This window comes from Semicossyphus pulcher, unplaced genomic scaffold (assembly GCF_022749685.1).
Source record: "Semicossyphus pulcher isolate SPU_LCO1_2020_fin unplaced genomic scaffold, fSemPul1.0.p SCAF_5, whole genome shotgun sequence".
Taxonomy (NCBI): Eukaryota; Metazoa; Chordata; class Actinopteri; order Labriformes; family Labridae; genus Semicossyphus; species Semicossyphus pulcher.
The window spans coordinates 19,796,314-19,816,638 of NW_027211726.1; the positions used below are offsets into that span (position 1 = coordinate 19,796,314).

General features: G+C 43.9%; 1 protein-coding gene across 1 annotated transcript; it reads left to right on the forward strand.

Moving 5' to 3' along the window:
- The first annotated feature begins 452 nt into the window (after window positions 1-452).
- On the forward strand, window positions 453-19,049 carry LOC138608901 (oxysterol-binding protein-related protein 3-like). Its single transcript, XM_069681486.1, has 22 exons — window positions 453-542; window positions 6,524-6,715; window positions 7,024-7,140; window positions 7,912-7,965; window positions 8,056-8,169; window positions 8,269-8,421; window positions 8,530-8,620; window positions 8,780-8,883; window positions 10,740-10,829; window positions 10,915-11,074; window positions 11,211-11,335; window positions 11,430-11,561; window positions 12,396-12,489; window positions 13,030-13,265; window positions 13,551-13,688; window positions 14,386-14,449; window positions 14,924-15,002; window positions 15,165-15,309; window positions 16,440-16,584; window positions 16,696-16,822; window positions 17,957-18,079; window positions 18,289-19,049. Exons 2-22 carry the CDS (start codon window positions 6,653-6,655, stop codon window positions 18,383-18,385), a joined length of 2,451 nt encoding a protein of 816 aa, XP_069537587.1. The 5' UTR covers window positions 453-542; window positions 6,524-6,652; the 3' UTR covers window positions 18,386-19,049.
- Window positions 19,050-20,325: the final 1,276 nt, after the last annotated feature.

Genomic DNA, 20,325 nt, shown 5'->3' on the forward strand with positions numbered 1-20,325 from the left:
TAAAATAACTGTTGTGGTCTGAAATACAAAATATATAGTGGCATTTTTGTTTTGGTAGTTGTATTTGCATGAAAGAAATCAAGCCGAAAGAATCAAGCTTTATCTACACGGCAGAAACAAGGTCAGTGAATGCAATGTAATTGATGTGAAAAGAAACATACAGTGCTACATTAGCACACAGTAGCACGTTAAATCGTGTATTAACATGACTTTGCGTCACTTTAACAGCTTAAGCTCACCTGGCTGCCCTCCATTGTCCGCCTGCTAAACTCCCACCTTGATTGTATCTTTCTGTCTTTGACAATATTGCCTACGTCACTCCATGGTCCGTTCATAAACGTTTCCGCCCAAACCTTGTTCCCTGCCCCTTTTACTACGTCCTCAATTTTGATTGGCTCTTTGCCGCGTCAGTTACTCCTGCCCACTGAGTTGGCCCCGCCTCCTCCACGAATGCTCGGGCTCTGAAACGAGTAGCAGAAGCCCTGAAGCCAATGTACTGTATCTCTCCGCTGTTAGGATGCTGTAGCTTTCGCCACTGAACCGTAAGCATTTCTTTTTATTAATTGTCACAACTCATGTGAAATTATGTGTGTTTTTGCTAGCTTTGTGTAGCTTCTGTCTGAATAAGGCGGCAGAGTTGAAAGCGCTCCTGTCTCCCCTTTAGCTCACGGTGTCAGCGCTGAAGTGAAATACCGCTGTCGATAGAATTATTAATGGACTTCATGGGACTTTTGGAGCTGTATTGGTGTTTGAATACCTCATTGAAACAGTTTGGTGTAATGTTTTGCTTTTATGGAGGTTGTGCTGGGTTTAAGACCACATGGGAAATATGAGACATTTTTTGTCTGCTATGACAAGTTTGAATTGCTGTGCTGGCTGGTGGTAACAGGAACTGAACTGAGCAGGGCTGCAAATTCAAACGGGACACCTGTGGTTTGTACCCGCGGAGTTTGTCCACAATAATGACCATTAAACTTCCAATCGGCATTGGTTTCAGCGCTGACATAATCCCCAGCACAGGCAAAGTTTTACACTTACATTTAACCAGTATGCGTACCTTAAAAAGTCGAATATAGTGAGAATTTCTTGCTTGTGTTATCGGTTATGGTGTGACACTCATGACAAGTTTGTATTTCAGATGTGCAGCACAGCGACAGTTTGTTCTACAGTAGGGTACACACACCATTAAAGCTGCTAAAGAGTGGTTCCAGCTTCTCAAATGTGAACATTTAATTACTAGTCAATGAAATATCTTTGTATATTGCACTATTTAAAGATATCGCATGATAATCTCGATGACTGTTTTCTGAATGAAGTTGGTTGCATCCTTACACACACCATTAATTTGTGAATTGATCAGTAGCCTTTCAGTGCTTTTGCTTCCGGCTCTGGTGACGCTTAAATGACTTTGTTTATTATAGGTTCCTGTAAATCAATACTTGGCCTTAGCACCTCTTAGTCCAGACAGGATCATGTTATGCATGAGTGGTGATGGTTTCACTATCACTGTGCCATTCACAGATTGGCTGTGCACGCACATTGCCTGCCCAGTGCTCGTGCTTGAATAAACAAAACTGTAGCCCTGAAGTTGTTTTTTATGTTAATGCGTCTACTCTAAACTGAGGGTGAGGCCAAGCTAATTGGTATTAAATATTATCGTTGGAGTATAGCTGTAAGAGTCTGCCCTGCAACCATGTGTCCTGTTGAAGTGCCTTTGAGCAAGCCCAGACCTCAGAGGGCGCTGTCCTTGGCTGGCACCCTTGTGATCTTAAGCCAGCCGAGGATTGCACCACAGGAATCAATGAAGTCTGTCAGTCAGCTTATTTATTGTTTATTCCTTCTGCATTGTTTCTGGGCGTAAACATCCAGCGTGGCTGATGTGACTCACTGAGTTATCTCTGTGTCACTCTCTCCTTTACACGACACCCACTGTAAAGCTGGTAATACTGAGCTCTCTTACCGGCACTAATACACCACCTTGGATCTCCTATTGATTTATAAGGTGAAAGGATGCTGTGCCCTAATTCCAGCCAAGCAGTCAGGTCGGCACTGAGACTCATGCTGGTATCGGCACAGGTTCTATAAATAGCCCCATGTATTATGCCCTCAGATTTCACATAAAGAACAAACAGACTGAATATATATTCTTGCCTTTGCCTCTTTCTGTATCCATAGCAACCCCACATTGAGCAGTAACACAAAGTGTCCCTTGTCTCTGCAGGAAAAAGACATAATTAGTGATGTGGTTTTTCAAAAATACAACGTTCAATGTTTGGACATGCTCGCTCTCAATCTTGTTCTCTTTCTGTCGCTCTTTGTGTTCACGTGAAAATAAGTGAGTGCTGAATGGCAGATTGAGGCTGCTGTTTCCTCTTTGATGCTCACATCATTTTTATGTCGGCCTGCTTACAGAAAATGAAGAAACTGTACTACTGTTGGATAAAAACAAGCTTAAAAACAAACTCAGTCAGACACGAGGTCAGAGGTCAGATTAGCTAAGTGCTAATGCTGCTAAAACCATATGCTTCCACACATCCGTTCTCTAGTTTGTTATGAAATGTAGGTGTGGATGTAGCCTGAAAATACCGCCAGATGTGAGTCTATTTAAAGCATGTTGCGCCGGCTCTCAGCTTGATTATCAGTGGATCATGCACAGCATTAACTGGATAATTCTGTGAAGCTGTACCGGAAGACGCTTTATTGGAGGTAGAGTCACAGATGGGCCATCTGTGTGAGGACCTTTTCACAGTCAGCCAGTAATGGGGAGGATGTACAGCTATGTGGATTGCAGGGTTGACGACGGTCCTGCTGCTGCTGCTGCTAGGAGGTGTACAGGCATAAAGCAGATGGACTGGCCGCTAAAGTCAACGTCTGTGTGTTTGTAGTGCCAGGACTGGAAACTCCAGCCTGACGATTCCTCCGGCTGCAGCCTCGTCATCTTGAGATCCTGCCATGGAAACCGGTGAACAATAGACGAGGCTTTGCTTTCTTATACACAGTATGAGTCGCCTGTAAGCGGTGACCAACACAAAAAGGATGTAATGACGCACTTAATGACTTGTTGAATTCTGGTTGTTTGCGTTAGACTTGATTGATGCCCTCTTGAAAAGCAGCATTCCCGAGCGCTTCAAAGAGCATTTCTACACTTGCACACAAAGTTTGTGATGTGGAAGCTCTGAGGAAACACCAGCGGTTAGTGTGACGGCCATGTTGGGATACTTAGCGAGCTTGTTGGTTGCTCAAGCTACAAACTACTTCAGAGCCCCATTAATTAATAAATTAAAGATGATACCAATATTTCCTTTACAATACTTGAACTTGTGTATTGGCCAATACTGATGTACCACTTCAATTCCAGTGGAAAGTATAATCATTTAACAGCCTTAGACCTAAGCTACTTACCTTGTATGGTAACAGTAGTGCTACATCTTCACTGAATCCTTGTGTACTGTACACATCATAGTTTACCAGTGAAATGTTTCCAGGGTAAAATGCTGCCAAACGCCTTACGTTTTGCAAGCTCTGACTAACGTCTCCTAATATATCATAGATTATAAATAGGCTCATGGATCATGGTACTGGATTGGTGCGTAGTCGCTGATACAATCCTGCATTTTCGGCTGTATCAGAGGCACTTGCCATACTGGTATTGGTATTAAAACAACCTAATCTTTTACCCCTTTCCCACCTAAATTAGCGTGTTGACGCAGGTTTTTCAGACCCGCTAATAAATGCAGATTGTCTCTTTTCCCATTGCCAGTGAAGTATACTCCTGTCGGTCTCTTTTCTGCTGCGTCACCATCTGACGTCACAAACGCGCCGGAGACAGGGTTAGTAAACAGTGAAGATGTTACGGTGGTTAGGTCTTTATCGTATCTGTTACTCATTTAGTCTGTGTATGAAACACGGCGGCGACAAATTAGTAACGATGTTCGAGCGCTGCGGGGGTGTTAGGGTGTTCGGCTATAGAGTGATGTTTTTGGTATATCTGTTTTTGTTGTTAGGTTAAAGTTAGTACTTTTTCCTTCAGTGTAGGTATAGATAAAATATGCTGGAAGGACAGAAAGAATATCCTCTTGCTGGGCTGCTTGTCAGACCACACCGCGCTTATGTTTTGCAAAGTGTTACCATTGTCCTCACACAAAACCAATTCATTTCCCATCTCCACCTCCTCCATCCCTTCCTCCGTCCCATCAGCTGATCCCATGAATGCTGACACATCTTAAAAAGAAAAGAAAAACACACATAAAGTGGCCCCCGTCCTTCACCTTTAGACCTTTTATTCCCTCGTTTCGGCCTTGTGACTCGGTTCCATCGGCCCCGGCCTCGCCGCGACAGTGACCCCTTTCCATCTTAACAGATCATTTACAAGGTGTTGTGCCATTAATGATTGACTCCCTGTTACGTAAGTCTGAAGGTAAAACCTCAGCACTTCTAGTCTTACAGGCGCAGGAGGCTCAGTGGTGTACAATGCTACAGTAATCACTCAGGCGAGGTAAGTAGGGCGCTCGCTATGGGGACTGACATCTCCCAGGTTCATTTACAGATTTTACATTTCATCTCAGAGTCGTGAGCTAGTGACACTTCAAACTACTTATTTTCAGAGGTGCAGACACTTTTTGAGGTTTTGCTCAAAGGAAGTGTCTGGTGCAAACTTTGCTGCTGAGTTGTGAAAGGAAAAGAAAAAGAGGATTCAAAGGTAGGGCTTAGTTTGTTATATAAGATGCTTCTCCCTTTACTCACCGCTTATTGTGTTCATATAATCATGGTCGTATTCGTCCTAGAATGCAAATAGAGCTGCAGCATTACCACTGAAGCCCTGTGCACCCAAACTGCATACCGGCTCATGATGTTGGACGCACTCTTGGATGTTTAAAGTCTAGACTACATAGGCAGATATATATGTGCAGAAGGTATGTGCACTGAATTCCTGACATGATTTACATCCATACGAAGCTTCTGATGCCGCTGAAGTCGCCAGACATGTCGCAGCCTGAAAAGTGCGAACACCACAGCTTGTTGAGCTAATTTCAAGCTTCACAAGTGTATCATCTAAAGCCTACTCAAATATGTCCGTCCTTTTAGTCTGTGCTCCGGAGCTGTGAAGTAAGTGGGCTGTCCAGTCTGCTTTTAGCCCAGTGTTGACTGTAGCGAGCTGTGTGTTATGGTGTGTCGGGGGGTATCGAAGCAGGGAGCACATTCTTTCCTGTTGATGACTCACGTCCTGGGCATGGTTCTGACTGTAAGCCAGGCCTTGGGGAACTACAGAATACACACACGCACACACACACATCCACACAAAAAACCACCAGACAGTTTGCAGAGGATGTGTTTTGCTGGCTGCAAAATCCAAGAGTTTACACAAATTTGCATGCGAGCGCGCACAAAGCACACAGGCTTTCCCTTTCGGTGTTAATACAACCGGACAAGTATGAAGAACATGCCTTGCAAACACCTGAGTTCAGTCTTTTCGCACTAAGGGAGTGGCATTACAACACACACAGAGGTATGATATACACAACCAGGTTGGGACATGAGTGAGTAATGAATGTAACATCACAGTGTGAATGTGGTGTTCCCTGCTCGCCCCGTACAACCATAGACGAGTACAGCACGTCTCTGTAGAGACGCAACACCAAACACTTAAAACATGTTAACAAACAGTGGTACTGACTTTCAGTAGGGCCCTCGTGCTAACGTTTTAACACTTCTTATAATGTGAAGTCTGAGCAAACAACTTGACAAGGGCTGTCCCTGAGCTGTCCCTGAGCTGTCCCTGAGCTGTCCCTGAGCTAACAAGGCTTAAATACACAACATTTGGTGAAAGAAACATTCCTTTGGAAATGCAGATACAGACGGAGCAGGCTGGAGGAAGTTCAGTTAATTGAAAGTAGTTTGTGGTGAAGCTACAAGGATCCAGTTCTCACTTTTGCAGTGTGCAAGTTAAGCCGCTTTCCCATCGGTCAAAAAACACGGCTTTTTTACTTAATGGGAAAGGCTACAATCGGCATTCAGACCCGGGTCATATGAGTCTGCAGTAGATCGGCATTGATGTGAACACAAAACCCGTGTCGACACGCTAAACCCCGCCCCCTTTCCGGGGGAAATAATAAAATTAATAACTAATTTCGGTGGGAAAGAGATTAGATATAGTTTTTGGACATGTGTGATAAGAAGTATAACATGCTCATCATGGTAACGCCACAGTCATAAACACTGACTATAAAATGTACGTGTGATCTAAGGAGCTGAAATGTGCCACAACAGAATTGTGTGCGACCTAGAGCTCATGATAAAGATCTAATAGCGTCTCATGCGTTTCTATTCTGTGTCGCTTCCTTATACTACTTTGGACTTTGGGGATTTCATATCCTCAATTAGCTGTTCCACAGTGAATGTGAGTAAGTCATTCCTCCCTGTTTTTTATCTGTCTGCTCCTGCGCGCTGCTACCGTTCTCTTTAAAAATAAGCCTCTGTGCTGCTCTGACATCAGTCGGTTTTCAACCTCTCTCTCTCTCTGCAGTGCTGACTGCTGCGGCGTGGCCTTCAAAGGTCAGGGTGATGCTCCCGGCGGCTCGGCTGTGATCTCGGTTGCTGCGGTTTCCACGGGAACGGGACAACAGTGGGCAGAAGGCAGTGAAGTCGCTAAAAGATGACGTCGCCGTCGCCCACTCACAGTGACAGCAGCGGCTCCTCAAAGCATGACAGTAACCAGGTATGTGTGCGTGCTACTTTATGCTAACAGCTACACTTAGCATTTCTGCATTAGTTTCATAGACTGTTTTTCTATTTGTTTATTATAACAGAATGTTTTTCTCTGTAAACAAACCTCCCTCTCTAAGCAGAAAAAGAACAACAACACTGTTTTCCCAATAACCAGTACTGCTGTTTTGCACTCGAACAGGATGTGTGATGATGATAACATCTGCTATGTTTACATGTTTAGAATGTGTTACACCTCGAGGGAAATACACTCACCTGTCTGTCTAACTCAAACAGCTTTGCGCCTGTGTGTCCCTGCAGGACAGCTGGGAGATCGTGGAGGGGCTTAGGGGGGCTCCTGCCAGCATGCAGGAGCCTGACAGACAGGAGGGCCTCCTGCTCAAGAGGAGGAAGTGGCCCATGAAGGGCTGGCATAAGGTGAGCACCTCTGCATTCCTTTTATAGCCCACAGACAGTAACAGGTCTTATTATAGAGCGCTGATGCTGCCTTTTATTGAACAGTAGAGCTATTTTCTCTCTGAAGTTGATTGCTTTTGATACGAGGGTGTCAAAGAGCGGGCTGTTTTAGGTTGTTTAGATCTGTGATCCTCTACACTATTAGGCAGGCAGACATGACTGATTTAGATAACACTCTAAAACCATTTTTTAAAGATATACTGCATTTTAATTTTTGAGTGATGTCTTTCCTGAGCTGTCGAAGCATTAAGTCCTCCCTTAATGTCTAACTAGAGATCTGACCTGCTATCTTTTAATACCCTGAGCTATTTCGGCATTTCCTCCTCTTCTCCATTAAAGTATTCTATATTTCCTCCTTCCTATTCTTTTTATTCCCAGGCTGATTATACTGTAACCCTGACTCATCATCATCCTCCCCCTCGTCTTCTCTCTCTGACTGTGCTCAGACCTGGAAAGTTCTGGCTTGCAACATGAATGAATTGCCACTTAAACAGGCTCGAGTACTGTGAAAGAGCTTTGTCAGTTTATTCTTTTTATTGTAAAACTTTAAAGCAAGCAAGGTGCACTTGTAAACTGCCTTTTTATGTCTAGTCATGGTCGTTGTCCGTAGATGTCTGCGGTTGTAAAATTTAAAAGGCAGGGTCTTTTAAGTGGTGTTATTCGTACAAAGCTGCAGTTTTAACTATTATGTAATCATACAGTGCAATAAACCTGTGATGTCTTTCCTCTTAGAGATACTTTGTGTTGGAGAAAGGCATCCTGAAGTATGCAAAGCGTGACACTGATGTAGGTATCACCTCAACATCGCCATCTGTCTGCCATTCTTGCATTTAGACTCAAGCACACCCACGTGCTTACAAAGTGTTTTGTTTACAGCTGAAGAAGGGGAAGCTCCACGGCTGCATTGACGTCGGCCTCTCCGTCATGTCAATCAAGAAGAAGGCCATGTGCATCGACCTCGACACAGAGGATAACATCTATCACTTAAAGGTAACACGCCGTTTGTCAGAGATACGCGCCTACACAAACACATCAATACAAAGAGACGTCTCAAAGTTCCTGCTCCTAATTTGACTCTGTGCCACTCAGGTGAAGTCCCCAGAGCTGTTTGAGGAGTGGGTGTCAAAGCTGCGTAATCACCGCGTGTTTCGGCAGAACGAGATTGCCATGTATCCCCACGAGAGGCACCTCTTCCACCCCCACGCCTCCTCCTCCCCCTCCCTCAATGACTCTCTTAGAAAAGTACGTAAAAATGTCTTTGTTGTTGCTTTAAAGCTAACGCAGTAGGGATGTAGTTATGCGAGGTTGCCTATGACTCATCCTCATTTTCTGTGTCCTCTTCCAAAACAGAGGGCTACTCTGACTAAGCAGGCGTCGGTCCACCAGGCTAAGGTCAGTTCTTGGCTGCATTCCTCAGAGGACATGGATAAGTGCAGCAAAGGTCAGTCTTTGTTGTCTATTGTCTTCTTTGTTTCCCCCGTCAACTGTTTTTTAAGTGTGCCTCACTGCAGTGAATCTTTCATGCTCTCTTTTCAGTCTCATCACTGTGCCTGCATGCACCCACATTTTCATCTCATAATAATGTGTGTGTTTCACTCAGACTTGGAGGAATGTGAGTCGTACCTGCTCGAGCTCAACCTGCTGCTAAAGAGCATGGAGGTCCTCCACCGCACTTACTCAGCCCCAGCCATTAGTGCACTACAGGTAAGCACAGGCACACTGATTACGTTGGTCGTAATGCAGAATTAAGTGTTTTTAGATTTTCTAAAACAAGTGGACATCATTTAGTTCGTAATTTTGGCCACCACCATCAACGTTTTTTTGATACAACGAAGCAGGATTTGCAGTTATTGAGGTAACTTCACGGTTAACTCACAGTACTACGAAGGTGGTTCACTTCCTACTGGAGTAGATCGCCATGGTTACTTATGCTGAACACCTATCCTGCTCTGGAGCAGGGTTATGTGCGAGATAAGAGATCAACCTGTACTTATCACCACCCACTGACCAATCAGGTCTCTTGATTCAGGAGCTCTGAGAGCAGATGGTGAGAGCGAGGATAGAGAGAGGCCGGTCAAACACTTCCGCTTTACCGTCTGAGTTTTGATATGAACTATATTCATGAAAGATATTCATCATACGCTACTGATACTTATCTACAATAGAGACTGATCACAGCACTGAAGCCTGAAGTACTTTTGTACTCATAAGATATAAAGAGAGCATTTTTACTGCTTTGAATTGTTGTTTTTAGATTTATTTTTATTTGCTCCATAAAACCGTTTGATACAGCTGGTGCTCAGAGAATAAGTCTAAACCCTAATAAGTCATAAACGCCACAGAAATACATCTGTGTAACACATTAATTTAACATAATACACGAGTATCATTCAAGTCAATGGTGCTCTGATGATGGAGCAGTGATATTTTAGACTTAAGTTGCACATTCACACAGTCAGTCATTTTCATCCAGCTGTCCTTCCTGCAGTCAGCAGCTGCAGCTGAGTGGATTTCAGTCACTCCTTCATATCTTTCTAAAATCATAGTTTACTCTTGAGTTTATAAGATATGCCGATCAGCTGAAGACAGGCTTGTCCCTATGTGTGATTGGTCAGTTGAAACAACAGCCCTTATATGTGAACGCGCTCACAGAAACCCTGGGTTAGTGAAGGTAGTTGTGAGAGTACTTTCTCTGGGTTTGGAAGCAGCCGATACAAAGTGTTCGGGGAACACGACTACTAAGTTTAACTGACGAGTCAAAACGTAAAAAGTCCTTGGGGAAGTAAGCGTATAGTGGTGTAGTGTTCTGACCGGACCTGAACTTATGTTTTATTATATTCTGTTTTTTTGTATCTATTTTTGCTTTGTGTCGCATTTCTCTAAATGTTCTTAATGTTCTGTTTTTAAATGTGTAAAGCACTTTGAATTGCTTTGCATGGTGCTTTATAAATAAACTTGCCTTGCCTTGGGTTGACATATCAAGTTGATAACCAGCGTTGTTTCACTGCTTAGCGCAATGCCCTTTGTTACGCAAAGTGAAGCCAGATCAGAAAAAGATACCCTGGGTATGTTAAACTCGCTTCATATTATAGGCCCCAGAAGTGACCCTAATTAAGCCAGAGGGTGGATACCTATTGTTTGGTCTGGATCCTGGTTAACAGGTAGCTCTAATAGTGACTTGTCAATCATCAAACATCATGCTGTAATGAAGAAGACTTCAAAGGTGAAATTGAGACCATAAACTCATTAGGAAAATTGCTTTCTGAGATAATTTTCTCTTGTGTCTTCAAGCCTTTCAATCAGAGGAGTCTCCCCCTGCTGGCCACTAGGGAGAATGCATGTTGTAGGCTCTTCTACATTGGCTTCACTTTAAAACCAAAAGCTTACCTCCACTTCTTTTGTACAGTCTTGGTAGAAATCCACTGAAAACGGAGGTTAAACAATAATTAGACGTAAAGAAATAAGTCACGGAATTAATAAAAAAACGGATGAACGCATTTACGTTATTGGTGAGTAGGTTAAAACTCCTTTTATATATTTTATTTTTTGCAATACCACAGGCGTCGAACTCTGACATTCCCAAAAAAGAAAAGAGGCCGAGGAGATGGCGCTCCAAAAACAACGGCAAAGACACCAAAGCCACACTACAGGTACATGTACGGCTTATTTTTCTGCTGATAATTCTTCAAAATTAAATCACACAATCATTCACCTTTCTCTTTTTTTGTCCCCCAGGTCCCAAGCTGCATATCCTCCCAATCCCCTCGCCTCCACGCCTCCAACCCGAACCTCTCCACCACGGACGCAAACCCCCAGGAGGTCTGTCCCGAGTCCCCAGACTCGCCTACAGACGTGTCCCGTCTGCAGGAGGACTTCTGCAGGCTGGCCAACAACAGTGAGTCTCTCCTTTTGTCTGCTCAGACGATGCTCTCACTGCAGATAGAAAAGTGTTTGCTTCTATATGGTCCAAGATAGTTTCCATAACAACTCTGTTAACTCCTTTTTTCCTGTCTGTGTTTGCTTCTCTTCAGTCCACTCGACACTGAAATCAGCCTTCAGTTCCCTAGCAGCAGAACGAGACAGACTGCGGCACACCATTGACCTGAAGGCCCCACAGCCAGCGCAGGTCATGGGATTGAAAAGCGCCTATGCCACAGTGAGTGTCACTCAGAAATCATGGTTCTGAATGTACAAATATACGCCCACATCACCACAAGACCAGTTTCACTAAACTGACTTCTTATCGTCAGGAATGTCCGGTTGGATCCCACTCGCTGGTCCATCAGACGTCCAATGAGAGCAGAGCGTCTATCCCAGAGTCCATCTCAGAGTTCTTTGATGCTCAGGAGTACCTCCTCTCCTCCTCCTCCTCTGAGAATGAGGTGAGACACTACCTACTACTTAATCCTCTCCCTGGTCTCTGTGTTTAAAAGAAAATACATGAGTCTATAAATCGTATTTTTTTCTCTCTAAAATGTCAGATTTGGGGAAAATGTTCATTACAATTTCCCAGAGTGAAATTGACACCTGCAGTTGTCTTGCTTTCGGTAATTTCGGTGCTTCAATACCAGGTGTTACAAAATGGTACAATCTGTTATTCATACGTTCCATAGCACTGAAAGGTAATGAAGCTTTGAAAAAACACATCTACAGGCAGGTTTTTAACCCTGGTCTCCGCTTGCGATCCTGTCTGGCCTTCGCTACCACCACCGATGAAATTGGCACAGCCTTTATTTCACCATCCCTTGGTTTGTGCAATTGTTGTGGCAACCTTGTACAGGATTTCGTTGGGCTTTCCTGTTGTGCCTTTATGAGATCCAGTGTCTGGATCAAGCCCACGATATGCAAGCAATATCCTGACAGGCTTTAATCAAAATGAAAAAGTGGAATCATTTAGTTTTGCTAGCAATGGGCTAAAACATATTAGATAATGAAAGCTATAGGGGGTCATAACTAAACATTAGCTTCAACTAAATATAGATTTACCCTGATGCAAGAACACAGTTGTTCCTGAATATGATTGTCCTTAACATGAATTGTCATGTGGTGCCTGATGCTTGCATTGAGACCGGTGAGCTTTTGCCTCAATTTTTATGTCCTCTGTCCTCTCAGAGTTCTTCTTTCGTTGCTGAGGACTTTCAGGATTACTGTATTTGTCCTTTGATTCTATGTCCTGTTTGCCCGCTGCCCTTTTACCATTGATTCTCCGTCTCCAGGTGTCTGACGATGACTCCTACATCAGTGATGTCAGTGACAGCGTCTCCATGGATACCTACAGCAACGAGGGAGGCAGTGAGAGGCACAACTCTGGTAAATGAAACAGTTACAAGTTGTGCGTCTGTGTGAGGGAACATTGACTCCCTTTACAAACAGAAAGAGCTTCTTCTGTCACAAAGGGGCGGGGCTTGTCTATCATAGTGAGTCTGTGATCGAGCCTTTGTCTGTTCTGAGTGTCTGCAAATTCAAATTCATTATAGTTGTCTGGAATCTTAGAAATAACTTACTTTCTTAGAAATACTTACTTTGACAATGTTTGCAACACGATCCCCGCCAACATCCGGACTTGTTTACAAACTCAGCACGATGTTTCATCACTCAGCGTCTGACAAAGCAGCTGTGCACATGCATCATTAAATCCCTGCTACAGATGGCAGATAGATATATGTACTGTATATATAGACCAATATTTAATGACTTTGCTGAGCCCTGAATAAAAAGCTTGTATCTTGACTCTCCTGGTTTAGATAGTATGATTAGGATTGTACAGAGAAAGGTAACTTTTTAAATTGTTTTTGAAAGCTTTTGATAGTGTCGTCTCACCACCCTCCCCTCCGCATTTCTCCCCTTCAGTTAGCAGCGTGTTGACCCTGGCTCGCCGGCGCTCCACGCTGCCCTCCACCAGCCCGACCAGCAGCGTGAGTCTGTGGAACATCCTGAGGAACAACATCGGTAAAGATCTGTCAAAGGTGGCCATGCCAGTGCAGCTCAACGAGCCCCTCAACACCCTGCAGAGGCTGTGTGAGGAGATGGAGTACAGTGAGCTGCTGGACACCGCCAACCAGACCCACGACCCCTACCAGCGCATGGTGAGAGGAAAGCAAAAGCACTTGATAGTAATGCATGGACGAACATCTGCAAGAGCCTGGTCGAAAAACTGGAAATCGGTTGGACAGGAAGCTTTTAAATGCTACTCTGATGATCAAAACTTGTTTTGCAGAGGTTTCAATATAAGTGTTAGATCTCTAAATACTGTAGAATATACAATAAACATTCTAATATATTGTTCTCAACCCCATGTAGATAAACATGCCAATACTTTGAGTTCACACATGTAACACACATTATTAATGCTGTCTGATTTTTTTCTGCAGGTGTATGTTGCTACATTTGCAATAACAGCATATGCATCCACCTACAGTCGAGCAGGAAGTAAACCCTTTAACCCCGTCCTGGGAGAGACGTTCGAGTGTGACCGACCGGACAAAGGCTTCAGGTTTATAGCTGAACAGGTAAAGGTCACATGGTTTCAAACACACATGTGAATAACTGCATGCAGGGATGCAAACTCCTCACCTTTCGGCAAAATTTGCAGTTTTGACATCAACATAGGTCGGGTTGATCGGGTTATAGATGCAGAACTGGTTGGGAGCACAGAATTGCCAGGACCATCTGAGGTGATCCACAGAATTCTAACGATGTGGTTTGAAGCCTTCTACTAATGTAAACCCCGAGAGACGTCTTGAAGGGTGTCTCGTGCCTGACGCCAGGGACACACAGGAGGCAGACACGCTGCAAAGCAAAGTCTGTTCGTAGAGAGAACGCCCAGAAGCCCTGCGCTACGGAGCTCCGCGGCTCGCGATCTGCAGCGATTGTTTCTGCATCTGTTCTGTTTTCTTTGCTCGCGAGCGAATTAGGCAATAAAACACACTGATAACCGGACAAAATAGATAAACAAACACTTTTATGGCCACAGACCAAACTAAACAACACTGGTAACAAACACTGTCTATACTGTGGCCATTCATTCAGTGTTTACTCTGATAAGCGCTCTAGAAATCTCTTGTTGTCTTCTTGTTTTTGTCTTGTTGATGTATTCAGCTCCCACATCTACTGATTCCTTTTGAAACAGCATCATCTTCGTCTGAAGCTTTTGATAAAGTACCAAAGTAACTACCTCATCTTGTGTCTCTCCTTTTTGTTTCCCAGGTGAGTCATCACCCGCCTGTGTCAGCATGTCACTCCGATTCAAGGAACTTCACCTTTTGGCAAGGTGAGCAGGAGAAGGCCTGATCCCTCTGTTTGTCCAGGCTTATATTTAGAATAATTCACTGCCACTGCACCTTTTATGTTTTAAATGCTGTAGGTTATATTTACAGTAAAATTGATGTTGTGGAAGATTAATAGCCTCTTGAATTTACCTCATACGACCCTGGTGGACTCTGTAACTTTCCGCTGCATGATGATGAATTGCTGTGTTTTTACATAATATAACAAAGGCTGAGCAGATAATACTAATGTGACCTTATTTGCCACTTTAAACTCTATTAGTGAGCAGCCATAGATAATCAAAGGCAGTCTCCTGTTTCCTTGTTTGCATTCCCCTCTTTGCACATGAATAAAGATCTGATTGACAAAAAGAAACTGCTGTTTACTGAAGAGACAGATAAAGTGTCAGAGATTAAAATTGAGATAATTTTCATCATCACAAGCGCTCATCTTTTCCTTTGTGATCCGTTTCTTTCAGATGTCCGATGGAAAAATAAATTCTGGGGCAAATCCATGGAAATTGTTCCCATGGGAACCACCCATGTCACGCTACCTGCGTAAGTCCCTCACTAACTGTGTGTGGGTGTGTGTTTGCATCTGCATGAGTGTTGCACTCTTGGATGTTTAATATGAAGGTGCACTCTATAGGCCGAGAGCACTAAGAATAAATCAACATGCATTGTGTGACATTTAAAACACAGCGTGTTTGATCCTTAAAGGTTTGGGGACCACTACGAGTGGAACAAAGTGACATCCTGCATCCACAACATCCTGAGCGGCCAGCGCTGGATCGAACACTACGGAGAGATGTCCATCAAAAATCTCAACAGTGACGACTGCCAGTGTAAAGTCACATTTGTTAAGGTGAGGAAACACACGTTTCTGTTTGGATCAGCAGAGAAACTTTTCCACACGTGATTTTGTGGGGGAAAACATGTAAAAATGTCAAGACTTTACAATACAGAAACAAATCTTTAGTCTACAGGCCTACAGGATGTGACTTGCTTTTGTGTAGTACTACTATAGAGACAAACTGTACCTAATTGTCCTCAACAAATTGTAACTGTTGTTTCCCCCGTTAGTATGCAATGGTTTGTGTTTAACATGAACCTTAGTGAGACACTCTCTGCGTCATCCCCTGAAGAGACATCAGCAATTTGCTTATTGAGAAAAAAGACTGCAGCCTTCTTTAAAGTTATAATCTCAAAGTTCCCAGTTTTGTTCTATTTGGCGGCATCATGTGGCGATAAAAGGCAATCGCGGGTCTTACATCCAGGATAACCAGACGTCCATGGTTGACTCCCTTTGTTATGGTTGTAACTCTTGATTTTCCTCGCTGACGGTCGCTTTCCTTTTCAGACTGTTTGCCTTTATCTGAGCGTCGAGTTTGTTTCTTTTTCTTTGGATTTTCACTTATTTATGAAGTTGTTTCTGTAGTCATCGATCTTTTGTTCAGCCAAAGTAGATTACTGTTTACTCGCAATACTTGCAGAGAGCGGAAAAGCAGCTGCTTAGCTCCGCCTACCCCCTCTGGCAGACCAACCACTGCTGGCTGATGGGAAAACGCGTCACTAACTGGGCGCCACTTGAGATTTTTTCCACGAATGACGCCACAGACACCCAGTCCGTAATACTGCAAATGCAAAGGATTCATCAGTGGGCCATAGGCTCAATCACCATTGTGTCACCTCATTCAGCGATAGTGACTTAACGGACATTTATTTACATGAAAATCTTGTAGATTATCTCTTTGATGTAGTGCTGCCTTCTACCATCAGATATGCTGGTTTTCAGTTTGATGTATGATCATTACTTTTCCGTGTAAACGTCGCCATCTTCTGGACAAATATGGGAATATCAAAACACAAGCATGAACACCCATACAGACATCATACAGTATTTATTATACACATGTCATGTGTGTCTGCTCTCGTCATGTGATGTTAATCTTTCATCTGACACATACAAACATTTTCCTCATCTTCTTTTTTTAGGCTAAATCCTGGAGCTCTACGGTGAACGAGATAGAGGGCGTGGTCACAGATTCAAATGGAAAAGTTGTACACTCCATTTTTGGAAAATGGCACGACTCCATTTTTCAAGGAGACCCCCCTGCTGCCACGTGTATCTGGAGAGCAAGTAAGTGATTGGACCTGGAAACGTCAGATATCAAGTTTCTACATCAGGGCCTTCAACCAAACTGAGTGGGCACTATGTGACAGCTGTTTAATTGTGTGTATGTGTGTTTAGACCCCATGCCAGCAGACCAAGAGCAGTACTACGGCTTCACCCAGTTTGCGGTGGAGTTGAATGAGCTGGACTCCACGCTGAGAGCCCTGCTGCCCCCCACAGACACACGCTTCAGGCCGGACCAGAGGTTGGCACTCTTTACTCTCGTCTGATATGTTGATTTCTACAAGTCTGTCCACAGATATCATCCTTTAAGATTTGTATTAATTTATTTAATATTAAACCAAATATTATGTAGTAAATTACTGTATTCAGTTGATTTATTACTGCCAAATCAATCCACAACCTTTTACATAAAGAAATTAGTAAGCTAAGTCTGATTGAGCCCTTGGGCCGTGAAGCAATAAAATGATGCAGGAGGAGAGTGAGTCTCTTGGTCAATATCATTACAACATATAAGAGGACGTTTCTGAAATACAAACACATAGTTGAAAACATGCCACAGGCAACTGAGGCGAGCAGAAAAGAATATAAAGCAGCAAAACTCTGCTCAGCTTGAACGACGCGAACACCCCGCCCACTCACTCGCATATGTTCAGGACTGTTAACTGCTGCGTTAACACATCAGATCCCCCAGACCACAGGGTGACTTTTACAGGGGGGAGATGGAAGGAAAAAGTCCACTGTTTATCCGGACATGTTGGGAAATTGTCAGGAGTGCAGTGCATGTGTGAAAAGGGTTTAGGATTGTTCTGAGGGTTAAAGAAGTCCGTTACTATCAAGAGGTTCAGGAACCGAATAGGTGGGATTTGTGGATTTAGTTTTGGCTTAACTGCTCTTGTCCGTAGACTGTGTAAAAAGATGGACGACATGACAGCTCCCTAAAAGTGACGCTAAATCATCTCTATCGCCCCCCGCTGACTGGCTGCAGTATAGGTCATAAAGCCCGCCTCCTCCATGTTAACAGATGGGACATGAGTCAAACTATAAAATCAATGCCATCAATTTCTTACCATGAGAGCAGATGGAGACACGTCGTCCATCTATATATACAGTCATTGGGCTTGTCAGTCAAACACTAGCCAAGGCCTAACAGCTCCCTGAGGGTCACTCAAGAGGACACCGGTGTTATACGAAAGTCTTAGGTAGTTAAATTCAGTAGCTATATGGAGAACGGCTATATTGAGACCTTTACTAACTTCTACCTAGAGAAAGGGAAAGCTACAGTTTTCCTGTTTATGTGGGAAAAGAGTGGGATGAATGGTGACGGTGCTCTAGTAGAACTAATTTCCCCATCACTGTTTTTGTCTCCTCCGTCCAGGCTGTTGGAGGAGGGGAACACAGAAGCAGCCGAGGAGCAGAAACAGAGGATCGAGCAGCTCCAGAGGGAGCGGAGGAAAGTGCTGCAGGACAACAACATGACACACCAGCCACGCTTCTTCAAGTATGATACTGTTTGCTTATCTTTGTGCCTCAGTGTCTTTGTGTACAATCAGACAATGTGTTTGTGTTTTTCTGTTTTATTACTCTTTTGCACATGATCACCTCCACAGCCGCCTTTGTGTCTCATGTGGTATAAATGTCTCTGAGTGTCATGGTCTGCAGACTTGTGATGCACAAAAACAGGTCATAAAAACTGTCATGTATTTGCAGGAGGTCTAAAGATGACACGTGGGTGAGCAACAACTCGTACTGGGAGACGCGCAGAGACCCCGGCTTCAGTAAGGGCGACTTCCCTGTGTTGTGGTGACCTCTGGATTTAACCAAACCTCTCCACTACGACTTATCGCAGAAAGGGAAGTTTAAAAACTGAACTGAGAGCAGCCTCAAAGTGTCCTGCCCTGGTGATCATGGACTGTGGGATGTCATGTTAACCCCAAACGTATACGGACTTCCTCTTTCACCGAGCAGAGCCTCTCGAACTCCTGTTGGTTGTCTTTCTGTTGTTTATAACATTACTCCATTAATGTCAGCGTAGACCTTTATCATTATGTTCTGTTGCATCTCAGCATTTTACCAAAGTGCCTTTCATTGCAGTGCCTCACTTAATCTGCTGCTGTTGCATTTATGCAAAAACACTTTGAATCAGAGACTTTCAAAACTCGTTTGGAGGATATAAGTATCACATGTGGACCTCACTGGAGAGAAAAGGATCCGATTTAGACGTGAACTTCTTTACTAGGTCAAAATAAGTATTCCTACATCCAGGCAGCATCATGACCCATGGATTTTTCCATTACTTAAACCAGTGGCTGACTGGAGGATGTAATTATAAAAGAGGGACATCAGCCTTTTTTGCTGCCTTGTTAGAATCAGTCATGGCTGTCACTGGACTGTGGATCATTATCAATGAGAAAATCAGCAATAATTCTCCATGTTCAAAGAAAATAAACTGTATGATGGTGGATAAGCAATGGTGTGTCTCTTTGTTTTTTTTATGTGTGAGGGTTATAACAGTTTTATTCTCTTCTTTAGCTCACTGACACAAATACTGTACGGAAGTCTTCATTACTGGCAGCCATCCGCACATCTTCATTTAAGCTAACTTGCATGTTATTGGGAGTCTAGGAGGAATCTGGAGCATCCAGAGTGGGACCCAGTCTGCTGTGGGGAGAACATGCAAACTCCACACAGACAGGAACACACAAACCCTTCTTCCTGTGAGGAGACAAAGCTAATCATTGCACCACTCTGCCAGCCTCGATCTAATGTTGTGCATCCGTCCGTCCGTCCATCCGTCAAACCATTATCTTCTGCTTATCCGGGGTCGGGTCGCAGGGGCAGCAAGCTAAGCAAGGTGACCCAGGCCTCCCTCTCCCCAGCAACGTTATCTAGGGATATATAACCCCTCCAGCAAGCTTTTGGTCTGCCCCGGGGTCTCCTCCCAGTTGGACGTGCCTGGAAAAGGTCCACAGGGAGGTGTCCAGGGGGCATCCTAATCAGATGCCCAAACCACCTTAACCGGCTCCTTCGATGTGAAGGAGTAGCGGCTCAGGCTCGAGTAGAGTCCGAGCTCCTTACCCTATCTCTGAGGCTGGGCCCAGACACCCTCAGGAGGAAACACATTTCGGCCGCTTGTATTCGGCAGCAGGCTGAATCTTGTGCATGTCTTCCTGTTTTTCATCACCTCTGCTCTGTCATCTTCTTCATGATCTTATTCACAGTTCACCTGAGCTATAATGATTCAACAGGACCATGAACTCCCTCTGGTGGGCAATCTCCTGGAGCATCTTCTGTCCACGGTGTCTGTGCAGAAAGGCTTTCTCATTTTTAACATCAAGACATGGAAGCCTGCCTTTATTCTGGTGCAGCATCCATGGAGATGTTACATTAAATGAGGAAACACTGTAAAGATCTTCCATACTGTCAATATAGAGGTACTGTGCTGTGCTCTCCTTCACTGAAAGACAAAGACAGGACAATGCAAGAGGAACACCACAACACTCTACATTCTCTCCTTTTACCTGAACCTCACCACCTGACACCAGTACATCCAGAACGAGGTTAACCGTTTGAAAAATGGGGAAGGGCGCAGTTCCTCTCTGCCTTAAGTTAAACGGGTGAACGTGGAACTCTCTAAGGTAGATATAACACCATCATTCATACCTCTTAGTACAAAGTAACGATGCATGCACAAGTAGGCATATGAGCACTTTTCTTTGGTTAATAATTGTGTAAGGAGCAACAGGC